Below are 25,838 nucleotides of genomic sequence, written 5' to 3'. Positions count from 1 at the left end.
GGTGCTCTGGCTGCTTCCCACCAGCCGCCAGAGGTTCCCAAACCCCTGCCGCGCTGGGAAACTGCGTCCCGGAGCGAGGCTTGCCCCGGTCCCGCCGCAGAGAGCGGGGCTGCCGGACCTGGGCCCCCCCTTCCCCGGCAACGGCTCCGGGAGCGTCATCCCCGCCTCCAGCCCTCCCTGCGGGGCGCGCCGGGGCCGGGGGGCGCCCGTCTGGACCCCGGGGCGCTGCGCGGCTCCCCCATCGCTTCCCGCTCCTGCCTCAGTTTCCCCCGCGGTGCCCGGACGGGGCGGCCCCTCCGGTCCCCGCCCCGGCCCCTTCCCCGGTGCCGGCCCCCGCCCCGCCGCCGCGCAGCGCCCGCGGCCGCCGGGCCATGGAGCTCATCGAGCTGCGGGAGCTGCAGCCGGAGCCGCGCCCGGGCCGGGGCCGCCTGGAGCGGACCAACGCGTTGCGCATCAGCCCGGCCCGGCGGCCCGGCCCCGGCGCGCACCCCGACCCGCGGCTGACGGCGGCACCGGGAGCCGGGCACCGCTTCGAGCCGCGGCGCCGCGGGCTCCACACCTGGTGCGACCTCTGCGGGGACTTCGTCTGGGGCGGCGGCAGGAAGAGCCTCCAGTGCCGCCGTGAGTACCGCGCTGCGCCACGGGCCCCCGCCGGGCCCCCGCATCCCGCCACCGGGCACCTCCGGCGGGCACAGGGCAGCCCCCACCGGGCACCCCCACCGCCGGCAGGCCTGGTGGGGAACGTCCACGGGGCAGGGGTACCCTGGCACCAGGCACCCACAGCAGGCACTGAGCATCCTAGGTACCCCGCTAGGTACCACGGTTCTCAGTACTGGGCACCTGCTCCAGGCAGGCACTCAGCATCCCAGCACTGACTGTCTTGGTACTGATTACGTCCCGTAGGCCCTAGGCATCCTGCTACTGGCACCCCCACTGAGTACCGGGCATCCCTGTACCGGGAGGCACTGTACAGAGGCACTGGGCCTCTGGACACCAGGTACCTCCACCAGGCACTGGACATCCCAGTACTGGGCACATGCCTCAGGCAGTGGGCAGCCCCAAACCAAATATCCCCACCAGACACCACACATTCCAGTACTGGACACCCACACCTGGCACCAGGCAGCCTGGTACTAGGCACTGGGTATCCCAGTAGTGGGCACTGAGCATCCCAGCCATCAGGCACCCACAACAGCAGCCCAAGCCGGGAGCACAGTCCCTCTGGTGCCTGCACAGCACCATGTCCCATGTGGGTGCTGTTCCCTGGGCTTCTGGCACCACACTGCACGGGCAGGCAGCTGGCACAGGCACCAGTACTGACACAGACACCAGCGCTTGTCCCACCAGGCACCAGTACCCTCCCAGGCACAGCTGGTGACCCTGACACCCAGGGCCATGGTGGTGACACTGATCCCATCCCTGTCCCTAGACTGCAGCTTCACCTGCCACTACCGGTGCCGGGCCCTGGTGCGGCTGGACTGCAGTGGCCCCCCGGGTGCTGGCGATGAGGACGATGGCAACGAGCAGGCCCTGGAGAAGGACACCAACGTGGTAGGACCTGGCCCGGGTCTGTGAGGGAGGGTGGGAAGTGGCCAGCCTGGGGGCTGCCCGGGCTGGGGGTGAGGCCATGGCATCTCATGCCGGCAGTGCTGTGCCACGCTGTGCCCATGGTGTCCCCGGCTCTGCTGTGTTGGGCTGTGCCGGGCTATGTGGGGCTTTGATGTGCCACGCTGGGCTGTGCTGTGTGAGGCTGGGCTGGGCCATGCTGGCTGGGCAGTGTTGTGCCGTGCCATGCCAGGCGATGCCGTGCTGGACGGTGTCAGCCGTGCCAGGCTGTGCCGAGCCGTGCCGGACCCTGCCGTGCCGAGCCCAGGCTCCGCTGTCCGGTTCCGTGACCCCCCGGTGCCCCGGCACGGCTCGGCCTGGAGCTGCGGCTCCGGGAGCGGCTGAAATCACCGCCGGAAGCGGGGCCGCTCCGCGCCGCCCCCGGCCCGCGTCACCCCCACGGCCCGGGCGGGGCGGGGCCGGGGCCGAGCTGAGCCGGGAGCGGGACAGGACCGCGGCAGCGACCGGGCGGAGCCGAGCCGGGACAAGGACCGGGACCGCGCTGAACCGAGCCGGGACGGGGACAGGCACCGCCATAGAGACCGGGCAGAGCCGAGCCGGGATAGGGACCGGGACCGCGCTGAACCGAGCCGGGACGGGGACAGGCACCGCGATAGAGACCGGGCAGAGCCGAGCCGAGCCGAGATAGGGACCGGGACCGAGCTGAGTCGAGCCGAGACAAGAACCGGCACCGAGCTGAGGCGAACCGGGATAGGGACCGGGGCCGGACTGAGCCGTGCTGGGACAAGGACTGGGCTGAGCCAAGCCGGGAGCAAACTGAGCCGAGCCAGAATAGGGACCGGGAGCGAGCTGAGCCGAGCCCGGGCAGGGCCCGGGAGCAGGCTGAGCCGAGCCGGGATAGGAACCGCGGCCGGGCTGAGCCGAGCCGGGAGCGGACAGAGCCGGGCCCCAGCCCGGGGACCGGCCGGGCTGGCGCGGGGCCGGGTGTGCCCGTGTGCCCGCGGGCTCGGTGGGGCCGTGGGGCGGCCGGCCCGGGCCGCTGCCGCTGCCGTGCCCGTGGCCGGGTCCGGATCGGGGTCGCGGGGCAGCGGGTCCGGGAGCAGCTGCGGGGCGGCGGCGGGGCTGGCCCTGCGGCGGGGCGGCGCGGGGGGCACGGGGGGCAGCACCGCCAGCAGCGGGTACTGCAGCCAGGAGGACTCCGACTCCGAGCCCGAGCTCTTCTACACAGCCCGCACCTCCCTCGGCCGCCGCCCGCGCCGCCGCCAGGTCGGTCCCGGTCCGCTGGCGTGACGTAAGGGGGGGATGCGGTGACGTCAGCTCGGGGGGGCGCAACCCCCACTCGGGGGGGGGTGCTTGGGGGGCAGGCGAGGGGGGGCAGTGGTTGGCCGGCCGTGAGGGAGATATGGGGTGCAGGCAGTTCTGTCCTGGGGGCTGAGCATGGCCCTGCTGTGGGGCGAGCGAGGCACAGTGGGGCGAGTGGGGCTGTGCTGTCTGGCACGGCGGCCCCATGGCCCCCGGGGCTGGATTCTCCCCGAGGGAGTGAAGAACAGTGGTTGGGGGGCCAGCATTAGCCCCTCGTGGGGACCCCAGCCGGGTCCGGCAGTACGTGCATGCCCTAGGATGGCCGTTGGGGCCAGGAGCCCTGGGTGCTCCTCGGCCCATGTAAATACTCATTAGTGGGACGGCGGTGGGACGCTGAGCCTGGATTCCCCTGTGTGGGGCCGGCGCTTTGAAGTGGGGTGCCGGCAGCATGGGCGAATCCCGGGGTGCCTGCCCTGGTGCCGGGCTGGCGGCTGCCAGCGCTCTGCCCTGGGGACGCCTCTGTGATGTGGGGTGCCGGGAGGGGTGTCCTCGCAGCGGGTTCACCCATCCCTGCAGCCCAGGGACGAGGGCCTGGGGGTGGCCGGTGCCGGTCTGGAGCCACGGTGAGCTCATCGGCCGGGCTGATGCAACCCCGCGCAACCGCCTCTGTGTGTGTGTGTGTGTGTGTGTGTGTGTGTGTGTGTGTGTGTGAGCCCGTGTTTGGGGCGGGCTCGGGGCCGCGGGATGCCGGGACTGGCGGAGGGGTCCTGCTCATCCCGGCTGCTGTCGTGCAGGATGAGCCCAGCGAGTGGGAGAAGGCAGAGTTGGACCAGGCGCAGGTGGAGCAGCGGATCAAGGAGTACAACAGCCAGATCAACAGCAACCTCTTCATGAGCCTGGTACGGGGCTGGCATGGGGCTGCGGGGGAATCCCAGTGCCCTGCCCTGGCCCTGCTCACCTCCCCACCGCTGTCTCCCAGAACAAGGATGGCTCCTACACCGGCTTCATCAAGGTGCAGCTGAAGCTGGTGCGCCCTGTCTCGGTGCCAGCCACCAAGCGGGTCCCCGCACTGCAGACAGGGCGGTCAGGGCCGCACACGCAGGGGGTGAAGCGCCGCACATCCTTCTACCTGCCCAAGGGCACCGTCAAACACCTGCACATCCTCTCACACACGCGTGCCAGCGAGGTCATCGACGCTCTCCTCCGCAAGTTCACTGTCATCGACAACCCCCGCAAGTTCGCCCTCTTCGAGAGGTCTGAGAAGGATGAGCAAGGTACCAGGGGTGGCCCTGTCCCCATAGCTGCGGCCCCACGGTGGCAGTTTCCCCTCATGGTTGTGGCGTACCCCATGGTGGCAGTAGTCTCCATGGTGGCAGTGTCCCTATTATGATGGTATCCCCCTTGGCAGTCCTAAGTGGCTGTAGGGGTGTCCCCTCATGGCAGCACTATCCCCTGTGGCAGTTTATGTCCCCATGGTGATGCCTGCGTGGAAGCAGCATCCCTGTAGCAGTGGTGTCCCCCTTTGGCAGCAATGTCCCTGTTATGCCCATGTCCTTCATGGCAGCAATGTGTCCCCCCCCATGGTGGTGATGTCTGCATAGTGGCAGCATCTTCATTGGTAGCAGCATCCCTGTAGTGGCAGTGTCCCTATAGTGGCAGTGATGTCCCTACAGTGGCAGTGTCCCCATGGTGGTGATGTCCCTGTGACAGTGTCCCCCCCATGACACATGGCTGCCATTGCAGTGTACCTACGGAAGCTGGCTGATGAGGAGCAGCCCCTGCGGCTGCGGCTGCTGGCTGGCCCCAGTGAGAAGGTGCTGAGCTTCGTCCTGAAGGAGAATGAGACCGGGGAGGTGAACGTGAGTGTGGGGATGGGGGAAGGGACTGGTGGTATGTGGCCATGGGGGGACACGCCATGTCCCCGTTGCGGCAGCAGCCCGTGTGCCCGCAGTGGGACGCCTTCACGCTGCCAGAGCTGCACAACTTCCTGCGCATCCTGCAGCGGGAGGAGGAGGAGCACGTGCGCCGGCTGCGGCACCGCTACGCCCGCTGCCGACAGAAGATGCAGGAGGCTCTGGCCACATACACACCAGGGTGACCGTGCCTCCTGCACTGGTGGTCAGGCAGCACACTGGGACCCTTGCCTGCCGGCGGGTGGGGGCACCGGGAGGGGGGATGGAGTGGGGCACCCCGTGACCCACCGTCGTAGCCCCCATGGGGCTGGCCCAGGGACAGGGTGTCCCCAGGGGAATGGGTGTCCCCAGGGGAGTAGGTGTCCTCGGGATGAAATGGGTGTCCCTGGGGGGAAGCAGGGCGTCGAGCACCAATAAAAGCATCTTGGTGATGAGGCCTGGCCTGTGGCTTATCTTTGGGGGGGGGAGGGGTCGGACCGGTACGGGGAAGGGACACGAGGAACCCCCCCGATGTCACCGGGCCATGAGTGCGCGCACGTGGTATTGGTCCGCATCGGGGCTCGAACCCGCGCCTCCGAACTTCCCGCCGGCGCCAAGCGGGCAGATGGGCACGCCCCTTGCAGTTCTCACGTGACGCAGTCAGCCCCGCCCCTCCCGGGTCACGTGCTGGGGGTGTCGCGGGCGCCGGAAGTGTCGCGGCGGCGCACGCAGGGAGGCGCTCGGTCGGTGTCGCCGGGCCGCTCCCGCCGCCCCCGCCGCCGCCATGGGCGCCAGCGGCTCCAAGTCGCGGGGGCTGTGGCCCTTCGCCTCCCCGGCGGCGGGCGGCGGCGGCGCTGAGGGTGCCGGCGGGCAGCAGGCCCTGGCCCGGGCGCGGGCCGCGCGCGCAGCCACCCCGTTCGTCTTCACACGCCGCGGGTGAGAGGCCGGGGCGGTGGTTGCCATGGCAGCGGGAGGGGGCTCCGGTGAGGGGTCTACACGAGCACTGCACGGTGGGGCAGCGGGAGGGCAGCCCGCGGCAGCGGGGGGCGCTGCGGGCCTCGCAGGACTGGTGGTGCCAGGCGGGCCCAGCTCGGGCACGGGAAGCCGGAAGCGGCCGGCAGGCTCTCACCTGGCCGCCTCCCATCTCCTCTCGGCAGTTCCATGTACTACGATGAGGATGGGGATCTGGCTCACGAGTTCTACGAGGAGACAATCGTTACCAAGAACGGGAGGAAGCGTGCCAAGCTGAAGAGGATCCACAAGAACCTGATACCTCAGGTAGTGTGCAGGGAAAGGAAATGCCGAAGCAGCACCGCAGCAGCTGAAGTTCCAGCTTTGCAGAGGCCTCTGCATGCTGGCCTTCTCCCTCGGGGCATCTTTTTGCTGGGGAAGGCAAAGGCTGTCAGCTCCACCCAGCTTCTCCCTCGGAGCCCTGACTCCTGTGTCCTGGCTCACACTTGTGCCACTTAATGAGGCTGCAGCAGGAGAGGGAGAGCTGGTGGTGCCCTCCAGCCCCACTTTCCAGAGGGAAGCGGAGCCCCAGTCCTTTATAGCTGCCTTTATATGGTTGGGGAAGGCAGCTCAGCTGGGTGTGTGTTGTGGGGTGCAGAGTGCTAGGCAGCCCTGCAGGGCTGTGGCATTCAATTGCCTGCCACCTTCCTCGAGGTGTGGGGAGCTGTGCTTGCTCAGCCAAGTGTCAGGTCTCTGTGGAGGGCCAGGCCCTGGCTTCGGGAGCATCAGTCAAAGCCCATCACCTGCTGACATGAGTGTGCACATTCCTCTGGCTGCTTGGTAGTGGGAGAGATGTTGACAGCTGTGTTCTGCACCTCAGTGCAGAAGTCTCCTCTTAAAGCAAGCAACTGGGATGAAGCTGGACAGGGTCTGGAGCACAAATTGAGGGTCTCAGTGCAGGAGAAGGATAGCCTGCAGGTAAGGAATCTTCTGGGGGCATAAGTGGAGAGAGTCCTTGCAGGAATCTTTCCTAAGTAAGCAGAAAAGTACAGCTCTAGTGAGTGTCTGGGCAAGCCATTGGTGTGCTCTTAGGGGTGGATAGCCTCGCAGTGGGCTGGGACCCCTCTAAGCACTGCACAGGCAGTTATGGGGGGTAAGGGGCTCCCGGGCTGCTGTTCTCGCAGAGACAGGCCTGGGCTGTGGGACTGACTCCTCATCAATGTGGGTTGAAACTCACCCTGTTGGAAAGCTCGGCTGAGCCGGAAAGAGCAGGAGCCATCACTCACTAACAGCCCTCTGCTAGCCCAGGCTTTTCTCTGGCCCTGCAGATGCAGGCCCAGCCATGAGCCCTGTTCCCCCCTCCACCCCCAGCCTCCCACCTGCCAGCGGGTCCTCCCAGTGCAGTAACAGGAGAAGGCTTGGATGGAGCATGGGAAAGGCGCCTGTAGCTGGCATGGAGGGAGCGTGCATTCAGCAGCCTCTCCTTTGGATAGAAAGCTGCTTTTCTTGTGCGCCAGCTGCCCTGGCTGCTTTCTCTCAGAGAGCTCTTTTCATTCGTTTAAATCCTGTGAATGAAAGGTGCCGGATGAAATGCCCAGACGGGCAATATCTGCCAGTCACGCACCAGCTGCTGCACGGGCAGTGCCTGGCAGAGCAGCTCCCTCCTTTCTCGCCCTGCTGAGCTCTGGACCCGCCATGTGTGGCAGCCAGCCCTGTCGCCCTCGCCTCTCCAGGGAGGACTTCGAAGGGCAAAGTGCTTTGGCTTTGCATGCTGCTGCTGAGGCGTACCCGGTGTCACGGTGCTTTGTGGACTGCTGTTCCTTGAGGGCGCAGCGCCCTCCTTCGCACAAGGTGGCTTGCAGGGCAGGGCTCAGGGCTGTTGTTCCAGTGTTCTCTTGCACTCACCACTCTGACTCTTCTTTCAGGGCATAGTGAAACTAGAGCACCCTCGCATTCACGTGGATTTCCCGGTGATCATCTGCGAGGTGTGAATTGCCAGACGTTGCTGCCCCACTGCCCCCAGCCTCACCAGGCGAGGCTGCCTTGCGTTCCCACCCGAGGAGGACTCTGGGCGTGCGGCAGGGACCGTTGCTCTCCCCTCGCCCGGAAGCGAGGCAGGACGGAGCAGGCTGGGCTGGCTTGGCTGGCGATCCGTTCCTCGCAGGAGATGGGTGACCTTGTGCAACGACCGCTTAAAAACATCCTTGCTTGAGTCAGAAGACTAAAAAATACCTTTTGTAGCCTCTAGCCGACGTTCGATGGGTAACTGGAACTGCAAACGAGCTGCTGTGTTTGAGCTGTTAAAGGGAGAGCGAGCCTGCACTTCTCACCAGAGAAAATCCCCTGCTTCTCAGGTATGTGGCCCAGGGAGAGCCAGGGCAAAGGAACGTGCTGCCTGGGCCCCCAAGCTCCCTCGGGCCTGCTGGATAGATGGCCAGTGTTGCCACTTGTTGCTTGCCACGGGTGGTATGTGATGCTCTTCTGGATGGGTCCACTGATGAAGGATAAATGGGGCAGGCCAATGAGGGACTGGTCTTGAAGCACATCTGGCTGGCTGCTGCGCTCCTCTTGGGAAGGGAACGGGGATCAGATGCCACTACTTGGACCTCGGTCTCTTCTCCCTCTGTGTTTCCCTGCTTATGCCTGCTCCAGGAAGGCTGGCTTTGCTGCTGCCTGCGGTCACTCTGCCTGCAGGAGACCTTTGTGGTCTGTGGCTGCTGCTGGTGGCAGCAGGGTCCCCAGCTCTGCAGTGGATTTGCCTCTCTTGTTAGCAAACCAGCTCCCACTGAGCATCGTCCCTCACCTGCTGCAGGGCTGGGCTGCTGGGCAAGGCATCTCCTCATAACATCCTCACTCCCTGCTACTGTCTTGGACAATCCTCCTGGTGGGGTGGGCCTTGACATGGCCAAGCAGGAAGGAAATCCTCTCTTCCTTCCCCATTCCCTGAAAACAATCCATTGGTGTGCTGGTCCTGGCTTGGAAATCTCCCTGGCAATGTGAACTATGGTTCCTCCCGCATCCCACCTGGCGGTAGGAGAAACACGATGCACTTTACAGGGAGGCTTTCTGCTCTGTCTCGGAAGGTACTGCTCTTTTCTCCTCTTTCCTCATGCTTGAGAAGGTTGAGGTTGTCTTGGCAGCACTGAAAGGACCTCTCATCCCTGCGTGCGAGCCCTGAGGAAGGCCTGGCCAGTCCTTGCCAGTGCTAGCAGCCACTGTCTGTCTGCTCTGCAGCCCGGACCAGGCGGGTGGAGGAGGACTGGTGGTGGGCACAGCTGTAAGCAGGGGCAGAGCCTGCTCCCCGCAGCAGCCAGCTCGGCCTTTCTCCTCTTTCGTTCCAGGACTTATTTACTTTCTAAGCACTTCAGATGTTTGCTACCTCGATTTTTAATTTAAGCTGCTGGCACTTGGCTGCCAGCCCTGTCAGCGTCTGCGTTGGATGTACCCAACCCCGCGCCCACCCAGAGCTGCCCGGGCACGGGGCCACATTCCAAGCTTCGGGGAGATAACAGTGGTGTGGCTGTTGCTGTCTTCCTGTCACCACCTCTTCCCTCCACGTCCCCCACCCACTGTTCCCATAGACAGGAGCGAGCACGGAGGGTGAAGTGGATGTGCTGGCTGCCACCCATCAGGGAAGCAGGAGGGCAGGGCTCCGGCAGGGAGCTTGTCTACACTGTGATGCTGGGTGCTTCTTCCGACATCTTTTGTTCTGCTGCTTGCTTGAAAGAGCCTTGTCTTAAAACAGTCCCCACTGAAGTGTTTCTCACTCGTACCACCTGCTCTCGAGTTTCTCCTGGGCTGGATCTCCTTGGGAAAGCCATGCCTCCGGCTCCACAAGAGAGCAGGGGCTGCTGTCACCTGGAAGAGGAGAGGAGAGAAAGCCATGGCCAGGCTGCCCTGCTGCTGGTCGAAGGGCATGGGAAGCTGCACCAAACCCTCCTCGGGTACGGGGAAAGGCAGAGGAGGAATGGGGAGAGGGCTGGTGCCATTTTCCTGCCCCAGCAGGGAGCCCCTCGCCTGGCTACCACCCAAAAATCTGTTGGCAAGGCAGGGCCTGGACCCCGGGGGGCAGAAGAGACTGAGACCAGCTTAGCAAGCATGCTTTTGTCCTCACTGACAGGCTGTCCACCCTTCCCCCAGGGCATCAAACATGTTTCCCCTAAAACACATCTTCTCCCACCCTCCCATGTTGCTGATCAGCAGCGAATCTCCACAGGCTGCCAACAAGCCTCGTCCTGCCCCATTTCTTCCCAGGCTGGTCCCTGAGCAGCCAGCCCCCAGGCCTCCCCTCCTGCAGCAGCAGGGCCCTGGGAGCGCATGGAGGGGTTTTAAAAATGTGAAGGTCGCTGTAAATAGTATCTGTGTCCACTGTGGTGTTGGAGCAAGCGAAAAAACAAAACAAAAAACAACAAAGGAAAGTTTTCCTTTTGGTTCTCTTCTGGTTTTTTTACGATTTCCGTGCGACGTTGTGCTGTCCCGTGTGGATGTGTATCCGAACCGTACTCACTGACACTAGGCTCCTCGCTCCTCCAGCGCGGGGTAGGGCCCGAGGGCTTGGGGAACGTACACTATTTATGGTCCTTCCTGCCAGTGCATCTGTCCACTTTTGTTAAATTTCAATAAAATTATTTGTAGAGCCCGCAAGTCCAAGAGCTGTCTCACTGGGGAGCAGGGCAGAGGATGGGGATGGTGGTGAGCTGAGGGGAGCTGAGCTCTGCTCTGTGCTGCTGGCATGTCCAGCCTGCTCGTTTTCCAGCCTAGGGGGGTTTGTGCTTGTGTGGCTGAACCGGTGGTGAAGGGGATCCTCGTTGGCACATGGTGCTTGCAGGAGCTGGTGGCTTTGTCAGGCTGTGACTCTGCTTGTTAAATGCACAACGAAAGTGTGTTTACATAGATATGTAATGTTCCTGTTTGGGTCTCTCTGCCTTCCCATGTGGGGAGGGAGGTCTGGAGGGACCTGGGGTGGGGGGCAGCGGGGGAGACCCGGGCAGCCCAACCTCAAGGCAGCCTCTCCTCATCCCTTTGCGTGAGCCCAGTGGGGGGGGCAGGATCCGCCTGTCCGCTCCTTCCTCACCGTTCCTGCCAAATCCTTGCCTCATTAATCACCGGGGCCTGACGACTTTCTCAACCCGGCGTGACCCAGCGCCGGGCTGCCGCCCGTTCCTGACCATTGCGGGCTGTCCATGGGTGAGCGTGATCTCACTGTGCCCCACGTCCTGTCCCCACCAGCCCTGCAAGTGTTTTCCTGCGGCCACCGGCACCTCTCATCATTTCCTCTGCACAAGCCGGCTCGGAAATGAGCCGCTGACGAAGGCTGTAATGAGTGAGCGGTGCGGTGTGTCCTGCCAGCGCTTCGGCAGGCGGGAGACGAGGCTCTGGGACCTTTGCCCATTGATTCATAGAGCCCCCAGCCCCAGGAGGGACACATCGTGGTGACCTCGAGGAGGACTGGGTGGCTGCACAGGGCGTTACGGATCGGTGAGGTTAACCCAGGCGGTGGCTGTGGCTCCCTGACCCCATGAGCAGCTCCATATCCAGTGGATCCCCATCCTGCTGCCTGCAGGGCAGCCCCCAGCCCCGGGGCACATCCAGGTGCCAACCTCAGTTCCTGGCTCTGCCGCTGCTCTGCCCTCAAGCTGAACTCCTCACGCCTTGCCCGGACCTGTTGGCACGAGCGGATGTGACTAACAGCCCGGTACTGGCACCGGCGGGGGATTCTCAACCACTCTGCTGCCTCGCCCCAGCCGCTGCCCTGCACCCCTTTCTCCTCTTCTGCCCGGCTGGGAACAGCTTCAAATCACTGCGCATTTACTGGGGTGAGATGGGGAAGGGGAGGCTGCATCTGTCCTGTTGCTCCCTCCCAAAATCCAAGGCCTTCCCTGTGGGAAGGCAGGAGGAAAACTGGAGCAGGTAGCAACCAGTCCTCCCAAGGAGCCCAGCAGTGAGGAGCTGTGTTGTGTTGAGGACTTGCAGCCCTCGCAGCAGTGGAAAGCTGTGACCCCTCCAGCCAGGCTGCTGCTGGTGGGGCTTCACCTTCAGCACATGAGGCCGCGGAGGATGGAAAATTTGAGGCATTTCTGGGAGCCTGTTTACTGCCCGCAGGGGAAGGGCAGTGCCCGCAGGCGCTGGGATTTCTTGGCTGCCCACAATCTCTCCCGATGGTTTTGGCAACGAACGCCTGGCCCATGGACGACCTTCCCTGCCCCTCTCCCACCCAGTGCCTGGCATTGCCTGCAGGCTGGGCCAAGCCATTGGGTGCAGCCTGGGTTCGGTCTGGGTGCTGTGCACAACCGTGGTGGTACCATCACCCTCTCAGGGGGAGCTTCCCAGTCAAAGCTGACACCCATGCGGGTCCCACTAACAGGAGCCATCTGCGGATGCCCGCGGCCCTGGGCTCAGCACCAGCGGCACCGGTGGCCAGCACCGAACAATGCTGGGCTCAGCGCTCCCACCCACTCCCCGGGGAGCAGGCGGGTGGCTGGGGAGCGCTTCCGCAGATTCAGCCCCGCTTCCTTCCCCCGCCGGCCCCGGCACACCCTCGGCTCCAGCCCCGGCGCTTCCTCCGAGGGGCACCCCGATGGCCCCTGGCACGGCACAGCCAGAGCAGCAGGGGATGGGCAGGACACGGGCACTGCCACATGGCTGTGCCCTGAGCACCGCCTGTCCTGCTGCACACCCGGGGGGCCCCGCCGGAGCCTCAGCGGTGCCCCGGGAAGGAAACCCTCCCCCCCAAGCCTGCTGCCCCTTGTCCCCCTGGGCAGGAAACCTGCGGGGCTGCTGCTGAGTCAGTCCCGGCTGCCCCGGCCCCGCACAGGACGTCCTGCCCAGCACAGCACCGCCCAGGGACACCGCTGCTCCGGGACACTGCTACCGTGGGACACCACCGTGGTGGGGACACCGCTGCCCTGGGGACACCGCTGCTCTGGGGTTGCCACTGCTCTGGGGTCACTGCTGCTCTGGTGACATGAGCTGGGGACAGCAGCCTAGGGGTCACTGTGCCGGGGTCATGAGCCTAGGGGACATGAGACTAGGGAACACTGTGCCGGGGTCACTGTGGTTCCAGGGTCACCAGCGATCCGGGAACACCAGCCTGGTGTCCCCGCCGTTTCAGAGTGACCATGATCCTGGGTCACCAGCACCCTGGGCCCCATCCGCCTTCCTGTCGTCTCCCCCCCATTTCGGGGTGCCCCCGCCCTGGGGTCTCCACCGTTCTGAACCCCCCCCCAAGCCGTCGAGTCCCGCAGCCCGTTGCGCCCCCCCCGCGCCCCACGGCGCCCCCTGCCGGCACCCCAGCCACGCCGCCCCCTTCCGCCGCGTGGGGGGCGGGGCCTCCCGGGCCGTACCAACGGCGGCGGGACAGGGGGGCGGCCGCGCCTTGCCCGGCGCCTCGGCCCCACGGAGGTGGACGCGTGCGTGTGTGGGTCCGCGGCCGGCCCGCACCCGCGGGACCCTGCGGTGTTCCGCGCCGCCAGCCCGTCTCGCTGTGCGCCCGGGGCGGGGCCGGTCGTGGCGGGAGGCGGCGCCCCCGCGGGTGGTGCGCGCCGGGGAGGTTTAAAAGCGGCGGCGGGGGGCGGTGACGCCGGTGGAGCCCGTGGCTGGGGATGGCGTGAGCCGCGGGGCAGCGGGCGCGGAGCGAGGCGGGCGGCGAGTGGGGCCGCGCCCCGCGCTTTGTGTGCGGCCGCGGACAAAGGGAGCGCCGCGGCCGCACCCGCGGCACCGGGAGCCGGCGGAGCCGCGTGGGACCGGGATCCCGGGGAGCCGAACCCCCGGGGGCTCTGCCCACACTGCCCCGGTGCCCTTCTGCCCCGGGCGGGGGCCTCGGGGCAGGGTCTGCTTTGGGCGGTGCAGGCAGAGCTGACCCCCGGCTCCCCGCTGCCCCGGCGCCCCTCGGGCAGGATGCGCGGAGTCTGCGCGGCGGCGCTGGCCGTGCCCTGGCTGGCCCTGCTGGCACTGGCCCAGCAGCCCCCCGAAAAGCCAGCGGCCGCCCCCCTGCTCACCCGCCGGCCCTTCCTGGTGGCCTGGAACGTGCCCACCCAGGACTGCAAGCCCCGCTTCCAGGTGTCCCTCGACTTCAGCCTCTTCGACCTGCAGGCCTCCCCCAATGAGGGCTTCGTGGGGCAGAACCTCACCATCTTCTACAAGGAGCGCCTGGGGCTCTACCCCTACTACAACAGCCAGCGTGTGGCTGTCAACGGAGGGGTCCCCCAGAACAGCAGCCTGTCCGAGCACCTCGCACGCCTCCAGGAGGGCATCAGCAAGTACATCCGCTCGCCCGCCAAGGAGGGGCTGGCTGTCATCGACTGGGAGGAGTGGCGGCCCATCTGGGCTCGCAACTGGAAGCCCAAGGACATCTACCGGGAGGTGTCCAAGCAGCTGGTGTACCAGCGGCAGCTCAACTGGTCCCATGAGGAGGCCAACAAGCAGGCTGTGTTTGAGTTTGAGTCAGCCGCCCGGCAGTTCATGGTGAGCACCCTGCGTGTGGCCAAGAGCTTCCGACCCAAGCAGCTCTGGGGGTTCTACCTCTTCCCTGACTGCTACAACCATGACTACAGCAAGAACAAGGAGAGCTACACCGGGCAGTGCCCGGACGTGGAGAAGACGCGCAATGACCAGCTGGCGTGGCTCTGGAGGGAGAGCATGGCCCTCTACCCCTCCATCTACCTCGATGTGCTCCTGGCCTCCACCCCCAACAGCCGCAAGTTCGTGCGGGCACGGGTGATGGAGGCCATGCGGATCTCACAGCAGCACCACGATGGCTACTCCCTGCCTGTCTTCGTCTACACCCGGCCCACCTACATCCGTAAGCTGGACGTGCTCAGCCAGGTAGGGCTGTGCCACTGGGATGTCACCGTCCCAAAACCTGTGTGCCTGGGCTCTGGGGTCAGCTGAGGTGGTGCCTCTGCCTGTGTGCCATCCGCTCCCCTGGAGTGGGGTGGCTCTGAAGGCTGGTGTCTGCCCTCATGGTGCTACTGGCACACTGGTTTGGCTGTGTCCATGTGGGGTGGGGAGCAGCGCCCTTTGGCATGGGGCTAGACCTGGGGAGCAGGAAGGGTGCTCAGTCCTGCTGCCTTCCCTCCAAGGGAGGGGTCACAGCGTGGGGGCCCACAGCACAGCCCCACTATGGGCCAGTTATTTGGCAGCAGGACTGGCACAAATAGTTGCCATCACCAACGAAGTGTATGGAAGGTGCTACAAGACTCCAGGATCCCAGCAGGCAGGACCCTGGGGTACATGAACCCACAGCTCCTGTGCTGTACTGGTTTAGCCCCAAAGGAGAAGGCTAGTGTTGGGAAGGCTTGTGCCCAAGGAGCTGGAACAGTCCCCTCTCCCTGTGGCCTGGAGCAGGGATAGGGCTTGCCTCCCTGACCCTGCAGGAGGCTCTTTGGAGCACACTGTGCTGGGGGTGTGGGTGCTCTATTGGGGTCTGCAGGGACTAACTGGGCTCTGTCTCCACAGCTGGACCTGATCTCTACCATTGGAGAGAGCGTGGCGCTGGGTGCAGCCGGAGCCATTTTCTGGGGTGATGCTGACTACACCAAAAACCGGGTAGGTTTGGGTCAGAGTGCCCCTGGGGAGGCAGATGATGAGGGAAGGGGAGGACACCAGAGTGGCTCGAGGCTGGGTTGTCTTCTCCATCTGGGGTGTTTCTCTGCCTGGGGCACCTCAACATTGCCCCGATACCCCTCTTCCCCCAGGACTCGTGCCAGATCATCAAGAACTACCTGGAGAGTGACCTGGGCCGCTACATCGTCAATGTCACGACAGCAGCACAGCTCTGCAGCACAGCGCTGTGCCAGGGCCGGGGCCGCTGCCTGCGCCAGGACAGCAACGCTGACGTCTTCCTCCACCTCAACTCCACCAGCTTCCAGCTGCAGCGCCGGGAGGGGGACAACCCCCAGCGCCCCCTCTTCTGGGCCGAGGGCCAACTGTCCCCTGCTGACACCTTCTTCCTACGGACCCACTTCCGCTGCCACTGCTACCAGGGCTGGCAGGGCAGCGGCTGCCAGGTGCCTGCTGACTCCCGCAGTGATGCTCCTGACTTCTTGGCACCACTGAGACTTGGGGGGCTGTTGCTGCTTGCAAGCTGGTGCTACCTCCTCTTGGACTGAGCTGCCCCCTCTGGCACCCCCGTTCTGTGGTGGTGTAGGGGACCTATGTAAGATAACCCTGCCTGGGACGCAGCTTGTTATGCTGGGGGCTGCCCCTTAGGAGGGGTAGAACAGTGTGGTTGCCCTACCTCTGCCCTCCCTGCTGTGGGGCGGGTGCCCACCACTGGGATGGATGGCGGGGGGGCCTCTCCTGTTGTAAGGAGAGAGATGGGGGGCATGGGGGCATGGAGCGGGTGCTGTGTGGTGCTAAGCCCCTGTGCGCTGCCGCACACCGAAGTGCTTTACCTCGAATAAAGCTGGGTGAGCGTCAGCGGGTGTGCGGTGTTGCGGGGGGGGCACAGCTCGCACCGCTCCCGGGCGGGGGCCGCCACGGCCGGGCCACACACGTGGAGGCAGCGGCGGGGGCTGCCCCGCGCTCCGCTCCTCCACGCCCGTTCCCGCAAGCCCCGCCCTCAGCGGGTTTGCCCCCGTCTGGCCCCGCCCCGCGTTCCCCGTGCGCGCGGGGAGCCCGCGATACCGGACAGCGACCGGCAAGAAACGGCCGCGGTGGGTACAGCCCTGGGGGTGCCCCCGAGAGGGGCCCTGTCCCCGCCGTGTCCCCTCGGCTGCCGGGCGCTGCCCTTCCCCGCGCGGTGCCTCCTGCGGCTGCCGTTCTGTGCTGCGAGTGCCCCCAAACCGGGCCCTCCCTGCGGCGGCTGCTGTCCCCGCGCGGTGCCTCCTGCGGCTGCCCGCCCGTGCTGTGAGTGCACCGAACCGGGCCCTCCCTGCGGTGCCTGCTCTCCCCGCGCGGTGCCGTCCGGTGCCACCGCCGGTCCCAGGCTGTGTCTTGCCGGGTCATGCCCGGTGCTGCGCGCTTCCCCCCTGTAGTGCCCTCCTGCTGCCAGCTCATGGCCGATGTTCCGCACGGCCCACGTCCGTCACCGCGAGCTTGCCCTCCGCCCCCTTCCCGTGCCTGTTTGTCTTTCCAGCCCAGCTCATCGCCGGCCATCACCGGGTGTTGACTCTGCGCATTCCTCCCCGGCCGCGCCCGCCGCTGACAGTCGTTAGCCCGGGGCTGTCGCACGCACGGCTCCCGCTACTGATAACGTTGGGCACTTGTGAGGAGGTGGGAGAAGCGCCCGCGGGTGCCTGGCGCTGCTCGGGGACAGGGCTGTGGGTTAATGCCAGCGGCAGCTTGGCCGGAGGATAAAGGTCTGCCTTTATCCCGGTCTGCCCAGGTCTCCCTTTGTCTTGGCTCTCCCTAGGCTGCTTCAGTTCACATCCTGCGCCCACCAGCACCATGGCATTGGGATGGTCCTGCTGGGTCTTCCTGCTGCTCCTGCCTTCCCTGGCCTGCGCCAGGGGGCCTGGCCCTGTCCTTGTCAACCGCCCCTTTGTCACCATCTGGAACATCCCCACGGAGCGCTGCGCCGAGAAGTACAACGTTACCCTCAACCTGGAGGTCTTTGATGTGTTGGCCAATGACCAGCAGTCCTTCACCGGGCAGGACATCACCCTGTTCTACAGCAAGGAGCTGGGGCTCCTCCCCTACTACACATCTGAGGGGATGCCAGTGAACGGGGGTCTCCCCCAAAATGCCAGCCTGCAGGCCCACCTCCAGCAGGCCACCCGGGACATCAAGGTCACCCTGCCCAGCCCTGCCTACAGAGGATTGGCTGTCATCGACTGGGAGAAGTGGCGCCCGCTGTGGGTCCGCAACTGGGCCTCCATGGACATCTACCAGCAGCAATCGGAGGAGCTGGTGCGGCAGCAGCACCCGCAGTGGCCCCCTGAGCTGGTGAAGGAGGCGGCCAAGCAGCAGTTTGAGCAGAGCGCCCGCAACTTCATGGAGCAGACCCTGCGGCTGGGTGAGAGCCTGCGTTCCGACAGCTACTGGGGGTTCTATGGCTTCCCTGACTGCTACAACAATGACTTCGACAGCCTGCCCTACACCGGGATGTGCCCGGCGGTGGAGCAGCAGAGGAACAAGGAGCTGTGGTGGCTCTGGGAGAGCAGCCGGGCGCTCTACCCCAGCATCTACCTGCCCTCCTGCCTCAACGGCACCAACAAGGCGCTTGCCTACGTCCGGCATCGTGTGGCTGAGGCTTTTGCCATGCAGCGTGATGTCCTTGGTGGTGGCATCCCTGTTCTGCCCTACTCCCAGATTGCCTTCGACTGCACAGTCGACTTCCTTTCCCAGGTGATGGGGATGTGGGGATAGTGGGTACCACTCAGGCTGATGGGTTGGTGCCGGGGAATCTTTAGCTCTTTGGGCAGCGTTGACTTTTCCTCTCCCTGGGGTGCAGGAGGACCTGATGAACACCATCGGGGAGAGTGCAGCTCAGGGTGCTGCTGGCATAATCCTCTGGGGCAGCCTCAACTACAGCAACTCCAAGGTGAGTGTGGTGGTTGGCACCATGTCACTGCCTTCAGAGAACCCCCATTCCCTGATGAACAGGACTGTAACATCATATGCCATTGCAGGAGATGTGCCTGAGGCTGAAGGACTATGTGGAAGGGCCACTAGGCCACTACATCGTCAATGTGACAGCCAGCACTGATCTCTGCAGCCAGAGCTTGTGCTCCGGCCAGGGCCGATGCGTGCGCAAGGAGGACAAGCAGGGCTTCCTCCACCTCGACCCCTTCCGCTTTGCCATCAACCTGCAAGCTGGCAAGCCCTGGCTGGTGACCCAGAGCCTGGAGTCCAGTGATGACACCTCGGGGCTGGCTGAGCAGTTCAGGTGCCAGTGCTATGACATGTGGCAGGGGCCCCGCTGCGACACTCAGGACCCCACCAGCTGATGTGCACAGGCATGGCGGGGCAGGCAGGGTGACACCGCCTCGCGCCCCAGCACCCTCACCGTGGGGTTGGGACCCCACCGTGGCACCGCTAATAAAACCCGTAGGCACTTGCAAGCATATCCTTGTCTTCTGCCACGGCTCGGTTCGGGGTGTGAGGGTGCTGCTGAGGCGAAGCTGTTAGCACCTGGATGTTCAGTGTGAGGGGGGCAGTCACACACTCAGTTCTCTGATCTTACCAGTGGGCAGTCTCTCCATGGTGGGACTGTGCTGTCTAGCACTCAGTGTCTCCTGGGGATGTACAGGCTGAACCCCTTATTTCTTATGCTGGTTAACATAAACCACTGCAAAGCATGGACTGTCCCCGAGCATGCAGCATGTGAGACAAACCAGGCCTCACCAAGAAATGAACCCCTGCCCAGTGGACAGGAAGGGCCGCAGGAAGCAGCATCGAGTTTAGATGCTTCAGTTAAAGGCTCTTGGCTAAACTGGGTCTCGGTCAATGCTCTTCTCAGAGGTTCTTAGCTCAGTCACCAAGTAACAGGCTGTCTCCTCGTGGTAAAACCTGAGCCAGGGTTCTATGGCTCAGCCGCGTCACCTGAAGAGTGCCAGGATTTGTGAGCTCCTGGTCTCCAGGCATGGCCTTGGAGAACATCTCTCACCAGAGAGAATCTCACACGCGTCAGTGTCATGGGGAAAAGCACTCTGGGTGCAAGCCCCGTGCGAGCCTCAGCCTGGCTTTTACTCTCGAGAGCTCAGAAAGCAGGCCGGGATCTTCTCAGCAATGGCTCAGGGGTGGCAGATCAGCTGCTTCTGCTTGGGTTTGGGTGGTGAAATAGGAACTCCTGCTGGGGTTGTGCTGTACAAACAGGACAGGAGAACTGAGGAAGGCTTATTGTTTAATAGTTTATTCCTAATTGTACCAGGCTCTATCTAACCTACTCTATCCTAAGTTCCTGTCAACTCTCCTAAGCTCTATTGAGGAACTCAGTATCTATGAACTCTATCATGGTGGTGGGAAGCAGAGGTTGGGAGGGGTGAAGCTCTCGCTGCCTGCTGCTCTGGCAGGCACTGGGCTTGTGGGAGCAGCTGCCCTTGGAGATGGATGGGCAGGGCTGGGGCCAGGAAGTGCTTCAGCCGTCGCTTGGCGGGTGGAGATGCCTGCTTGTGCACTGCAGGCTGAGCATCGGCCCTTCTGGAGGGATGTTCTTCCTCCTCCTGTGCTGCACCCGGGGCTTTCCGCTTGACAGCAGCTTTCCCCTTGCGCTGCTGCAGCAGCTGGGGACGCTCTCTGCTGAAGCTGGGGTTGTAGTAGTAGAGCAGCTGCAAGAAGCAAAGGAGAAGGGTTAGCTGTCAGCATGCCAGGACGGGAAACCCTCAAGCCTGGTTGCATTGGTTGATGTGCAGGGCAAGTTCCATACCTTGCTGTGGGAAGAGGCTGCCGCTTCCTCAGCAAGGAATTCAGGCAGGGAGGCCGATCTCTGGGTGTCTGGGTGCACTTTGTTGAACCCATAGTTGTTCAGTTGCCGGGTGAAAGACTTCATCTTGTGTGTGGAGAAAACCCTGCCCAGCACCTCCTTTTGGAACAGTTCTTCATTGATGGCCACACATTTTCCTGCCATACCCCACCAGATGGACCGAAACTTGCTGCTTTCCAGGATCTTCCACAGCCTCTGTGGAAAGCAGAGGCCTGAGAATTCGCTGGCTCGGCCCCTGCTCCTCTTGGAAAGAGGAGGGATTCGGATGGGGTCGTGTCCCTGGCTGGCAGGTTGCACATCCCGCTCCTCCTGCATCGCTGCTCCGGCTGTGTCACAGGGCGCTGTTTCCCCCTGTCCTGAAGGGCCGGCAGCAGTCGTGTCTGCCGACTGCTCCAGCTCATCCGGAGCAGAAAGGGATGGTGCTGGTGCGGGAGCCGGCTCCCATTCCATGTCTGCTATTGGCCCTGGACCGACGGTTCGCTCGGCAGCCACTGCCCTGGAGAACCAGGCCCAGTCCCGACAGTCAGCCAGGAGAGGCTGCTGGCGCTGACTGACTGTGGGTACCAGCGGGTGCTCTCCCATATCACCGGGCTGCCAGTTCTGCACCATGGTGATGTCACAAAGACAGAAGGGAGCAGCAAGGGGAGACATGGCTGAAGAGCCCTTGTTGCTTTTCCCTGCAGAGCCACCCACCGGTGCTGGGACTCCAGAGCCCAGCAGTCCATGAAGCTGTGTGGAAGGGCTGTAGGCAGGGAGAGGACCGTGCTGTGTCTGCTTGCAGCCAGCAGTGGGTGTGCAGGGAGGAGCGGGGACGGCTGCAGCGTGGGGCATCGCGGTGCCCATTTGGGAAAGCTTTCCAGCTGGGCACCTGTGTCAGGGACCATAGATAATGGTCCGTGGTGAAACACACAGAGGTGGAAAAGTACTGGTTGTCTGCTTTGGCTGCTCCCTGGAGAGTCCAGCTTTGGTTCCTATCCGGGAAGTTCCGCTTTAGAGCTCCCCGGCAAACCCTGGACCCTTGGGGACCTTTCTAGATATTGCTGCCACTTGTTGCGACGCAGGCTGGCCCCTGCTTCGGAATGAGTGTGTGTTTTTGTCAGTATAAAAGGCCGAGCCCCATGCGATGCTGGGAGGCAGAACCTCGTACCAGCCAGGTCAATGATGCCTGAGCGGGACGCCCGCTAAGGTTGAGCCTGCCACCTCACACTGCGATGCTGGTTCTCGGAGCTGGTTTCCTGATGGTGGTCACAGGGTCCTTGGGGTTGGGAAGATGTACACTCTTCAGAAACCCCCTGTACTGCACCTGTGAGATTCTCTGTGTTTTCCTAGATTAACAAACTAGTTGAGAGTACACTATTTGTGTCTCGTTTTCTCTCAGCTGGAATCCTCAAACACTGGCAGAGCACCTCTGGCACCTGCAGAAGCACCCTGGTGCTCTTTGTTTGCTTGTCGCTGGGTGCTGACTGCAGGGAAGCAGCGTCCCAGCTGTTAAAGCCACCTCTGCAAGGCACGAATGGCTTTCACAGAACAGTTCCTAGCACAAATGCTCTGGCTAGAATAACCTGGGCACGTGAGCACCTCCAGCACTGGTGCAGACCCCAGCGATAACCAGAATTTGCAGAGTTCCTGCAGCTGCCTCGTTCATTTGTTTTGATGGCACTGAGTAAGGATCTGAGAATGTACCAATGGACTGAAGAAACATGTACTGGGTTATTGCCACGCTTTTTGCCAAGCTGGTGGCCTCTGGAAAACTTAGGCCTAAACTGTGTTTTGGTCCAGCATTAACTGGTGTAGGGATAGCTTGGTAAATGTTGGAAACAGTTTTCTCTTAGTATTTTGCGTGTGTGGAATGTGATTTAAGTTAACAGTTCCAGTACGCTCCTCCCGAGCAGAGTTCACCTTGCTATTTATACAGAGAAAATGACTACGAACATCAGTCTTTCTGTCCGGAAGGTATTACAAGCTTTCTGCTTGGAGTTTTTAGTAATTTAGTATGCTTGAAGTGTTCAGCTTCTGAATATCTGGTGCACAGGTAGGGGCTGGTTTGGGGTTCTGCTGGGCATAGAAATTTCTGTTCCCTCAAGCCATTAACTGAACTGAGCATGGAAATAGGCATCAGGAGAGAGGTGCTTCCTCTGGAATTGCAGAAGGGTCCAACATGGTGAGAAAGTTGCATAAGCAGTGCAAGAAACCCTGCCTCTAGGTGCTGGCTGAAAGAAAAGTGAGGCTGAAACCTGAGCCAGCTCCTTTTCTTGTTGTGGAAGTAATGCAAGCTTGGGCATAAATACAGTTTGTCACCTCTTAACAGTAATTTTAAATATGTCAGAGGATTTGTTTTAGTCATCCTACTTAATGTAGCTGTTCCTCAGCCCTTGCCTCTTACAGGATGCCTGAAGACGCCCAAGACACTGTGTTTCATGTAACCTATCCTGTCTAACTCCAGACTCTGAGGAACAGACTGGGAGCGCCCTGCACATCAGTTACAAGTTTGAAATCAGAGGTGTGTAAATTAGCCAATGAGAAGAGTTCTCCTCTGCCTTTTTTCCCAGCTGAAAACTTCAGAAATCAGTAAAGATGGAAATTTCCCACGTTGCCAAAAGTCGGTTTAGTCTGTATTAGTACTTTATTGAGGAACTCAGTATCTATGAACTCTATCATGGTGGTGGGAAGCAGAGGTTGGGAGGGGTGAAGCTCTCGCTGCCTGCTGCTCTGGCAGGCACTGGGCTTGTGGGAGCAGCTGCCCTTGGAGATGGATGGGCAGGGCTGGGGCCAGGAAGTGCTTCAGCCGTCGCTTGGCGGGTGGAGATGCCTGCTTGTGCACTGCAGGCTGAGCATCGGCCCTTCTGGAGGGATGTTCTTCCTCCTCCTGTGCTGCACCCGGGGCTTTCCGCTTGACAGCAGCTTTCCCCTTGCGCTGCTGCAGCAGCTGGGGACGCTCTCTGCTGAAGCTGGGGTTGTAGTAGTAGAGCAGCTGCAAGAAGCAAAGGAGAAGGGTTAGCTGTCAGCATGCCAGGACGGGAAACCCTCAAGCCTGGTTGCATTGGTTGATGTGCAGGGCAAGTTCCGTACCTTGCTGTGGGAAGAGGCTGCTGCTTCCTCAGCAAGGAATTCAGGCAGGGAGGCCGATCTCTGGGTGTCTGGGTGCACTTTGTTGAACCCATAGTTGTTCAGTTGCCGGGTGAAAGACTTCATCTTGTGTGTGGAGAAAACCCTGCCCAGCACCTCCTTTTGGAACAGTTCTTCATTGATGGCCACACATTTTCCTGCCATGCCCCACCAGATGGACCGAAACTTGCTGCTTTCCAGGATCTTCCACAGCCTCTGTGGAAAGCAGAGGCCTGAGAATTCGCTGGCTCGGCCCCTGCTCCTCTTGGAAAGAGGAGGGATTCGGATGGGGTCGTGTCCCTGGCTGGCAGGTTGCACATCCCGCTCCTCCTGCATCGCTGCTCCGGCTGTGTCACAGGGCGCTGTTTCCCCCTGTCCTGAAGGGCCGGCAGCAGTCGTGTCTGCCGACTGCTCCAGCTCATCCGGAGCAGAAAGGGATGGTGCTGGTGCGGGAGCCGGCTCCCATTCCATGTCTGCTATTGGCCCTGGACCGACGGTTCGCTCGGCAGCCACTGCCCTGGAGAACCAGGCCCAGTCCCGACAGTCAGCCAGGAGAGGCTGCTGGCGCTGACTGACTGTGGGTACCAGCGGGTGCTCTCCCATATCACCGGGCTGCCAGTTCTGCACCATGGTGATGTCACAAAGACAGAAGGGAGCAGCAAGGGGAGACATGGCTGAAGAGCCCTTGTTGCTTTTCCCTGCAGAGCCACCCACCGGTGCTGGGACTCCAGAGCCCAGCAGTCCATGAAGCTGTGTGGAAGGGCTGTAGGCAGGGAGAGGACCGTGCTGTGTCTGCTTGCAGCCAGCAGTGGGTGTGCAGGGAGGAGCGGGGACGGCTGCAGCGTGGGGCATCGCGGTGCCCATTTGGGAAAGCTTTCCAGCTGGGCACCTGTGTCAGGGACCATAGATAATGGTCCGTGGTGAAACACACAGAGGTGGAAAAGTACTGGTTGTCTGCTTTGGCTGCTCCCTGGAGAGTCCAGCTTTGGTTCCTATCCGGAAATTTTCGCTTTAGAGCTCCCCGGCAAACCCTGGACCCTTGGGGACCTTTCTAGATATTGCTGCCACTTGTTGCGACGCAGGCTGGCCCCTGCTTCGGAATGAGTGTGTGTTTTTGTCAGTATAAAAGCCCGAGCCCCATGCGATGCTGGGAGGCAGAACCTCGTACCAGCCAGGTCAATGATGCCTGAGCGGGACGCCCGCTAAGGTTGAGCCTGCCACCTCGCACTGCGATGCTGGTTCTCGGAGCTGGTTTCCTGATGGTGGTCACAGGGTCCTTGGGGTTGGGAAGATGTACACTCTTCAGAAACCCCCTGTACTGCACCTGTGAGATTCTCTGTGTTTTCCTAGATTAACAAACTAGTTGAGAGTACACTATTTGTGTCTCGTTTTCTCTCAGCTGGAATCCTCAAACACTGGCAGAGCACCTCTGGCACCTGCAGAAGCACCCTGGTGCTCTTTGTTTGCTTGTCGCTGGGTGCTGACTGCAGGGAAGCAGCGTCCCAGCTGTTAAAGCCACCTCTGCAAGGCACGAATGGCTTTCACAGAACAGTTCCTAGCACAAATGCTCTGGCTAGAATAACCTGGGCACGTGAGCACCTCCAGCACTGGTGCAGACCCCAGCGATAACCAGAATTTGCAGAGTTCCTGCAGCTGCCTCGTTCATTTGTTTTGATGGCACTGAGTAAGGATCTGAGAATGTACCAATGGACTGAAGAAACATGTACTGGGTTATTGCCTCGCTTTTTGCCAAGCTGGTGGCCTCTGGAAAACTTAGGCCTAAACTGTGTTTTGGTCCAGCATTAACTGGTGTAGGGATAGCTTGGTAAATGTTGGAAACAGTTTTCTCTTAGTATTTTGCGTGTGTGGAATGTGATTTAAGTTAACAGTTCCAGTACGCTCCTCCCGAGCAGAGTTCACCTTGCTATTTATACAGAGAAAATGACTACGAACATCAGTCTTTCTGTCCGGAAGGTATTACAAGCTTTCTGCTTGGAGTTTTTAGTAATTTAGGATGCTTGAAGTGTTCAGCTTCTGAATATCTGGTGCACAGGTAGGGGCTGGTTTGGGGTTCTGCTGGGCATAGAAATTTCTGTTCCCTCAAGCCATTAACTGAACTGAGCATGGAAATAGGCATCAGGAGAGAGGTGCTTCCTCTGGAATTGCAGAAGGGTCCAACATGGTGAGAAAGTTGCATAAGCAGTGCAAGAAACCCTGCCTCTAGGTGCTGGCTGAAAGAAAAGTGAGGCTGAAACCTGAGCCAGCTCCTTTTCTTGTTGTGGAAGTAATGCAAGCTTGGGCATAAACACAGTTTGTCACCTCCTAACAGTAATTTTAAATATGTAACAGGATTTGTTTTAGTCATCCTACTTAATGTAGCTGTTCCTCAGCCCTTGCCTCTTACAGGATGCCTGAAGACGCCCAAGACACTGTGTTTCATGTAACCTATCCTGTCTAACTCCAGACTCTGAGGAACAGACTGGGAGCGCCCTGCACATCAGTTACAAGTTTGAAATCAGAGGTGTGTAAATTAGCCAATGAGAAGAGTTCTCCTCTGCCTTTTTTCCCAGCTGAAAACTTCAGAAATCAGTAAAGATGGAAATTTCCCACGTTGCCAAAAGTCGGTTTAGTCTGTATTAGTACTTTATTGAGGAACT

At 62.0% G+C, this 25,838-nt stretch overlaps 6 protein-coding genes across 6 annotated transcripts; 4 read left to right on the top strand and 2 right to left on the bottom strand.

Annotated features, from left to right (window-relative positions):
* Window positions 1–356: 356 nt before the first annotated feature.
* On the top strand, window positions 357–5,216 carry RASSF1 (Ras association domain family member 1). Its single transcript, XM_061357301.1, has 6 exons — window positions 357–621; window positions 1,430–1,551; window positions 3,663–3,767; window positions 3,848–4,142; window positions 4,612–4,727; window positions 4,820–5,216. The coding sequence occupies exons 1-6, from the start codon at window positions 372–374 to the stop codon at window positions 4,964–4,966; spliced, it is 1,035 nt and encodes a 344-aa protein (XP_061213285.1). The 5' UTR covers window positions 357–371; the 3' UTR covers window positions 4,967–5,216.
* A 316-nt stretch (window positions 5,217–5,532) lies between these two features.
* On the top strand, window positions 5,533–10,350 carry TUSC2 (tumor suppressor 2, mitochondrial calcium regulator). Its single transcript, XM_061357267.1, has 4 exons — window positions 5,533–5,696; window positions 5,918–6,038; window positions 7,637–7,964; window positions 8,009–10,350. The coding sequence occupies exons 1-3, from the start codon at window positions 5,545–5,547 to the stop codon at window positions 7,700–7,702; spliced, it is 339 nt and encodes a 112-aa protein (XP_061213251.1). The 5' UTR covers window positions 5,533–5,544; the 3' UTR covers window positions 7,703–7,964; window positions 8,009–10,350.
* A 3,221-nt stretch (window positions 10,351–13,571) lies between these two features.
* LOC133214399 (hyaluronidase-2-like) lies at window positions 13,572–16,128 on the top strand. The gene is made up of 3 exons (XM_061357266.1): window positions 13,572–14,534; window positions 15,168–15,257; window positions 15,407–16,128. The coding sequence occupies exons 1-3, from the start codon at window positions 13,608–13,610 to the stop codon at window positions 15,818–15,820; spliced, it is 1,431 nt and encodes a 476-aa protein (XP_061213250.1). The 5' UTR covers window positions 13,572–13,607; the 3' UTR covers window positions 15,821–16,128.
* Window positions 16,045–18,715, top strand: LOC133214429 (hyaluronidase-1-like). Its single transcript, XM_061357337.1, is given in 8 exon segments — window positions 16,045–16,120; window positions 16,162–16,629; window positions 16,632–16,911; window positions 16,913–16,943; window positions 16,945–17,019; window positions 17,022–17,999; window positions 18,106–18,195; window positions 18,284–18,715. Coding segments are annotated over 8 exon segments (2,316 nt in total). The 3' UTR covers window positions 18,602–18,715.
* Window positions 18,716–19,585: 870 nt separating this feature from the next.
* Window positions 19,586–20,907, bottom strand: LOC133214428 (heat shock transcription factor, Y-linked-like). The gene is made up of 2 exons (XM_061357336.1): window positions 20,020–20,907; window positions 19,586–19,921 (listed from the first exon to the last, which is right to left on the bottom strand). The coding sequence occupies exons 1-2, from the start codon at window positions 20,905–20,907 to the stop codon at window positions 19,586–19,588; spliced, it is 1,224 nt and encodes a 407-aa protein (XP_061213320.1).
* A 1,804-nt stretch (window positions 20,908–22,711) lies between these two features.
* Window positions 22,712–23,811, bottom strand: LOC133214427 (heat shock transcription factor, Y-linked-like). The gene is made up of 2 exons (XM_061357335.1): window positions 23,146–23,811; window positions 22,712–23,047 (listed from the first exon to the last, which is right to left on the bottom strand). Exons 1-2 carry the CDS (start codon window positions 23,809–23,811, stop codon window positions 22,712–22,714), a joined length of 1,002 nt encoding a protein of 333 aa, XP_061213319.1.
* Between the last annotated feature and the right edge of the window lie 2,027 nt (window positions 23,812–25,838).

Source organism: Neopsephotus bourkii, unplaced genomic scaffold, assembly GCF_033783945.1.
Source record: "Neopsephotus bourkii isolate Nb327-2 ecotype Australia unplaced genomic scaffold, CSIRO-AGI_Nbou_v1 NB_887, whole genome shotgun sequence".
NCBI classification, from domain to species: Eukaryota; Metazoa; Chordata; class Aves; order Psittaciformes; family Psittacidae; genus Neopsephotus; species Neopsephotus bourkii.
The sequence above is the reverse complement of the archived record's forward strand: the minus strand, read 5'-3'. Positions and strand labels throughout refer to the sequence as shown.

Coding starts and splice junctions, on each gene's coding strand:
- RASSF1 (XM_061357301.1), top strand. CDS start 372: ATGGAGCTCATCGAGCTGCGGGAGCTGCAGCCGGAGCCGCGCCCGGGC. Junction 622..1,429: donor GAAGAGCCTCCAGTGCCGCC/GTGAGTACCGCG, acceptor CCCTGTCCCTAG/ACTGCAGCTTCACCTGCCAC. Junction 3,768..3,847: donor GCAACCTCTTCATGAGCCTG/GTACGGGGCTGG, acceptor GCTGTCTCCCAG/AACAAGGATGGCTCCTACAC.
- TUSC2 (XM_061357267.1), top strand. CDS start 5,545: ATGGGCGCCAGCGGCTCCAAGTCGCGGGGGCTGTGGCCCTTCGCCTCC. Junction 5,697..5,917: donor TTCGTCTTCACACGCCGCGG/GTGAGAGGCCGG, acceptor TCCTCTCGGCAG/TTCCATGTACTACGATGAGG. Junction 6,039..7,636: donor ACAAGAACCTGATACCTCAG/GTAGTGTGCAGG, acceptor CTCTTCTTTCAG/GGCATAGTGAAACTAGAGCA.
- LOC133214399 (XM_061357266.1), top strand. CDS start 13,608: ATGCGCGGAGTCTGCGCGGCGGCGCTGGCCGTGCCCTGGCTGGCCCTG. Junction 14,535..15,167: donor AGCTGGACGTGCTCAGCCAG/GTAGGGCTGTGC, acceptor CTGTCTCCACAG/CTGGACCTGATCTCTACCAT. Junction 15,258..15,406: donor CTGACTACACCAAAAACCGG/GTAGGTTTGGGT, acceptor CTCTTCCCCCAG/GACTCGTGCCAGATCATCAA.
- LOC133214428 (XM_061357336.1), bottom strand. CDS start 20,907: ATGCCCCACGCTGCAGCCGTCCCCGCTCCTCCCTGCACACCCACTGCT. Junction 19,922..20,019: donor CAGCCTCTTCCCACAGCAAG/GTATGGAACTTG, acceptor TGCTTCTTGCAG/CTGCTCTACTACTACAACCC.
- LOC133214427 (XM_061357335.1), bottom strand. CDS start 23,811: ATGGTGCAGAACTGGCAGCCCGGTGATATGGGAGAGCACCCGCTGGTA. Junction 23,048..23,145: donor CAGCCTCTTCCCACAGCAAG/GTACGGAACTTG, acceptor TGCTTCTTGCAG/CTGCTCTACTACTACAACCC.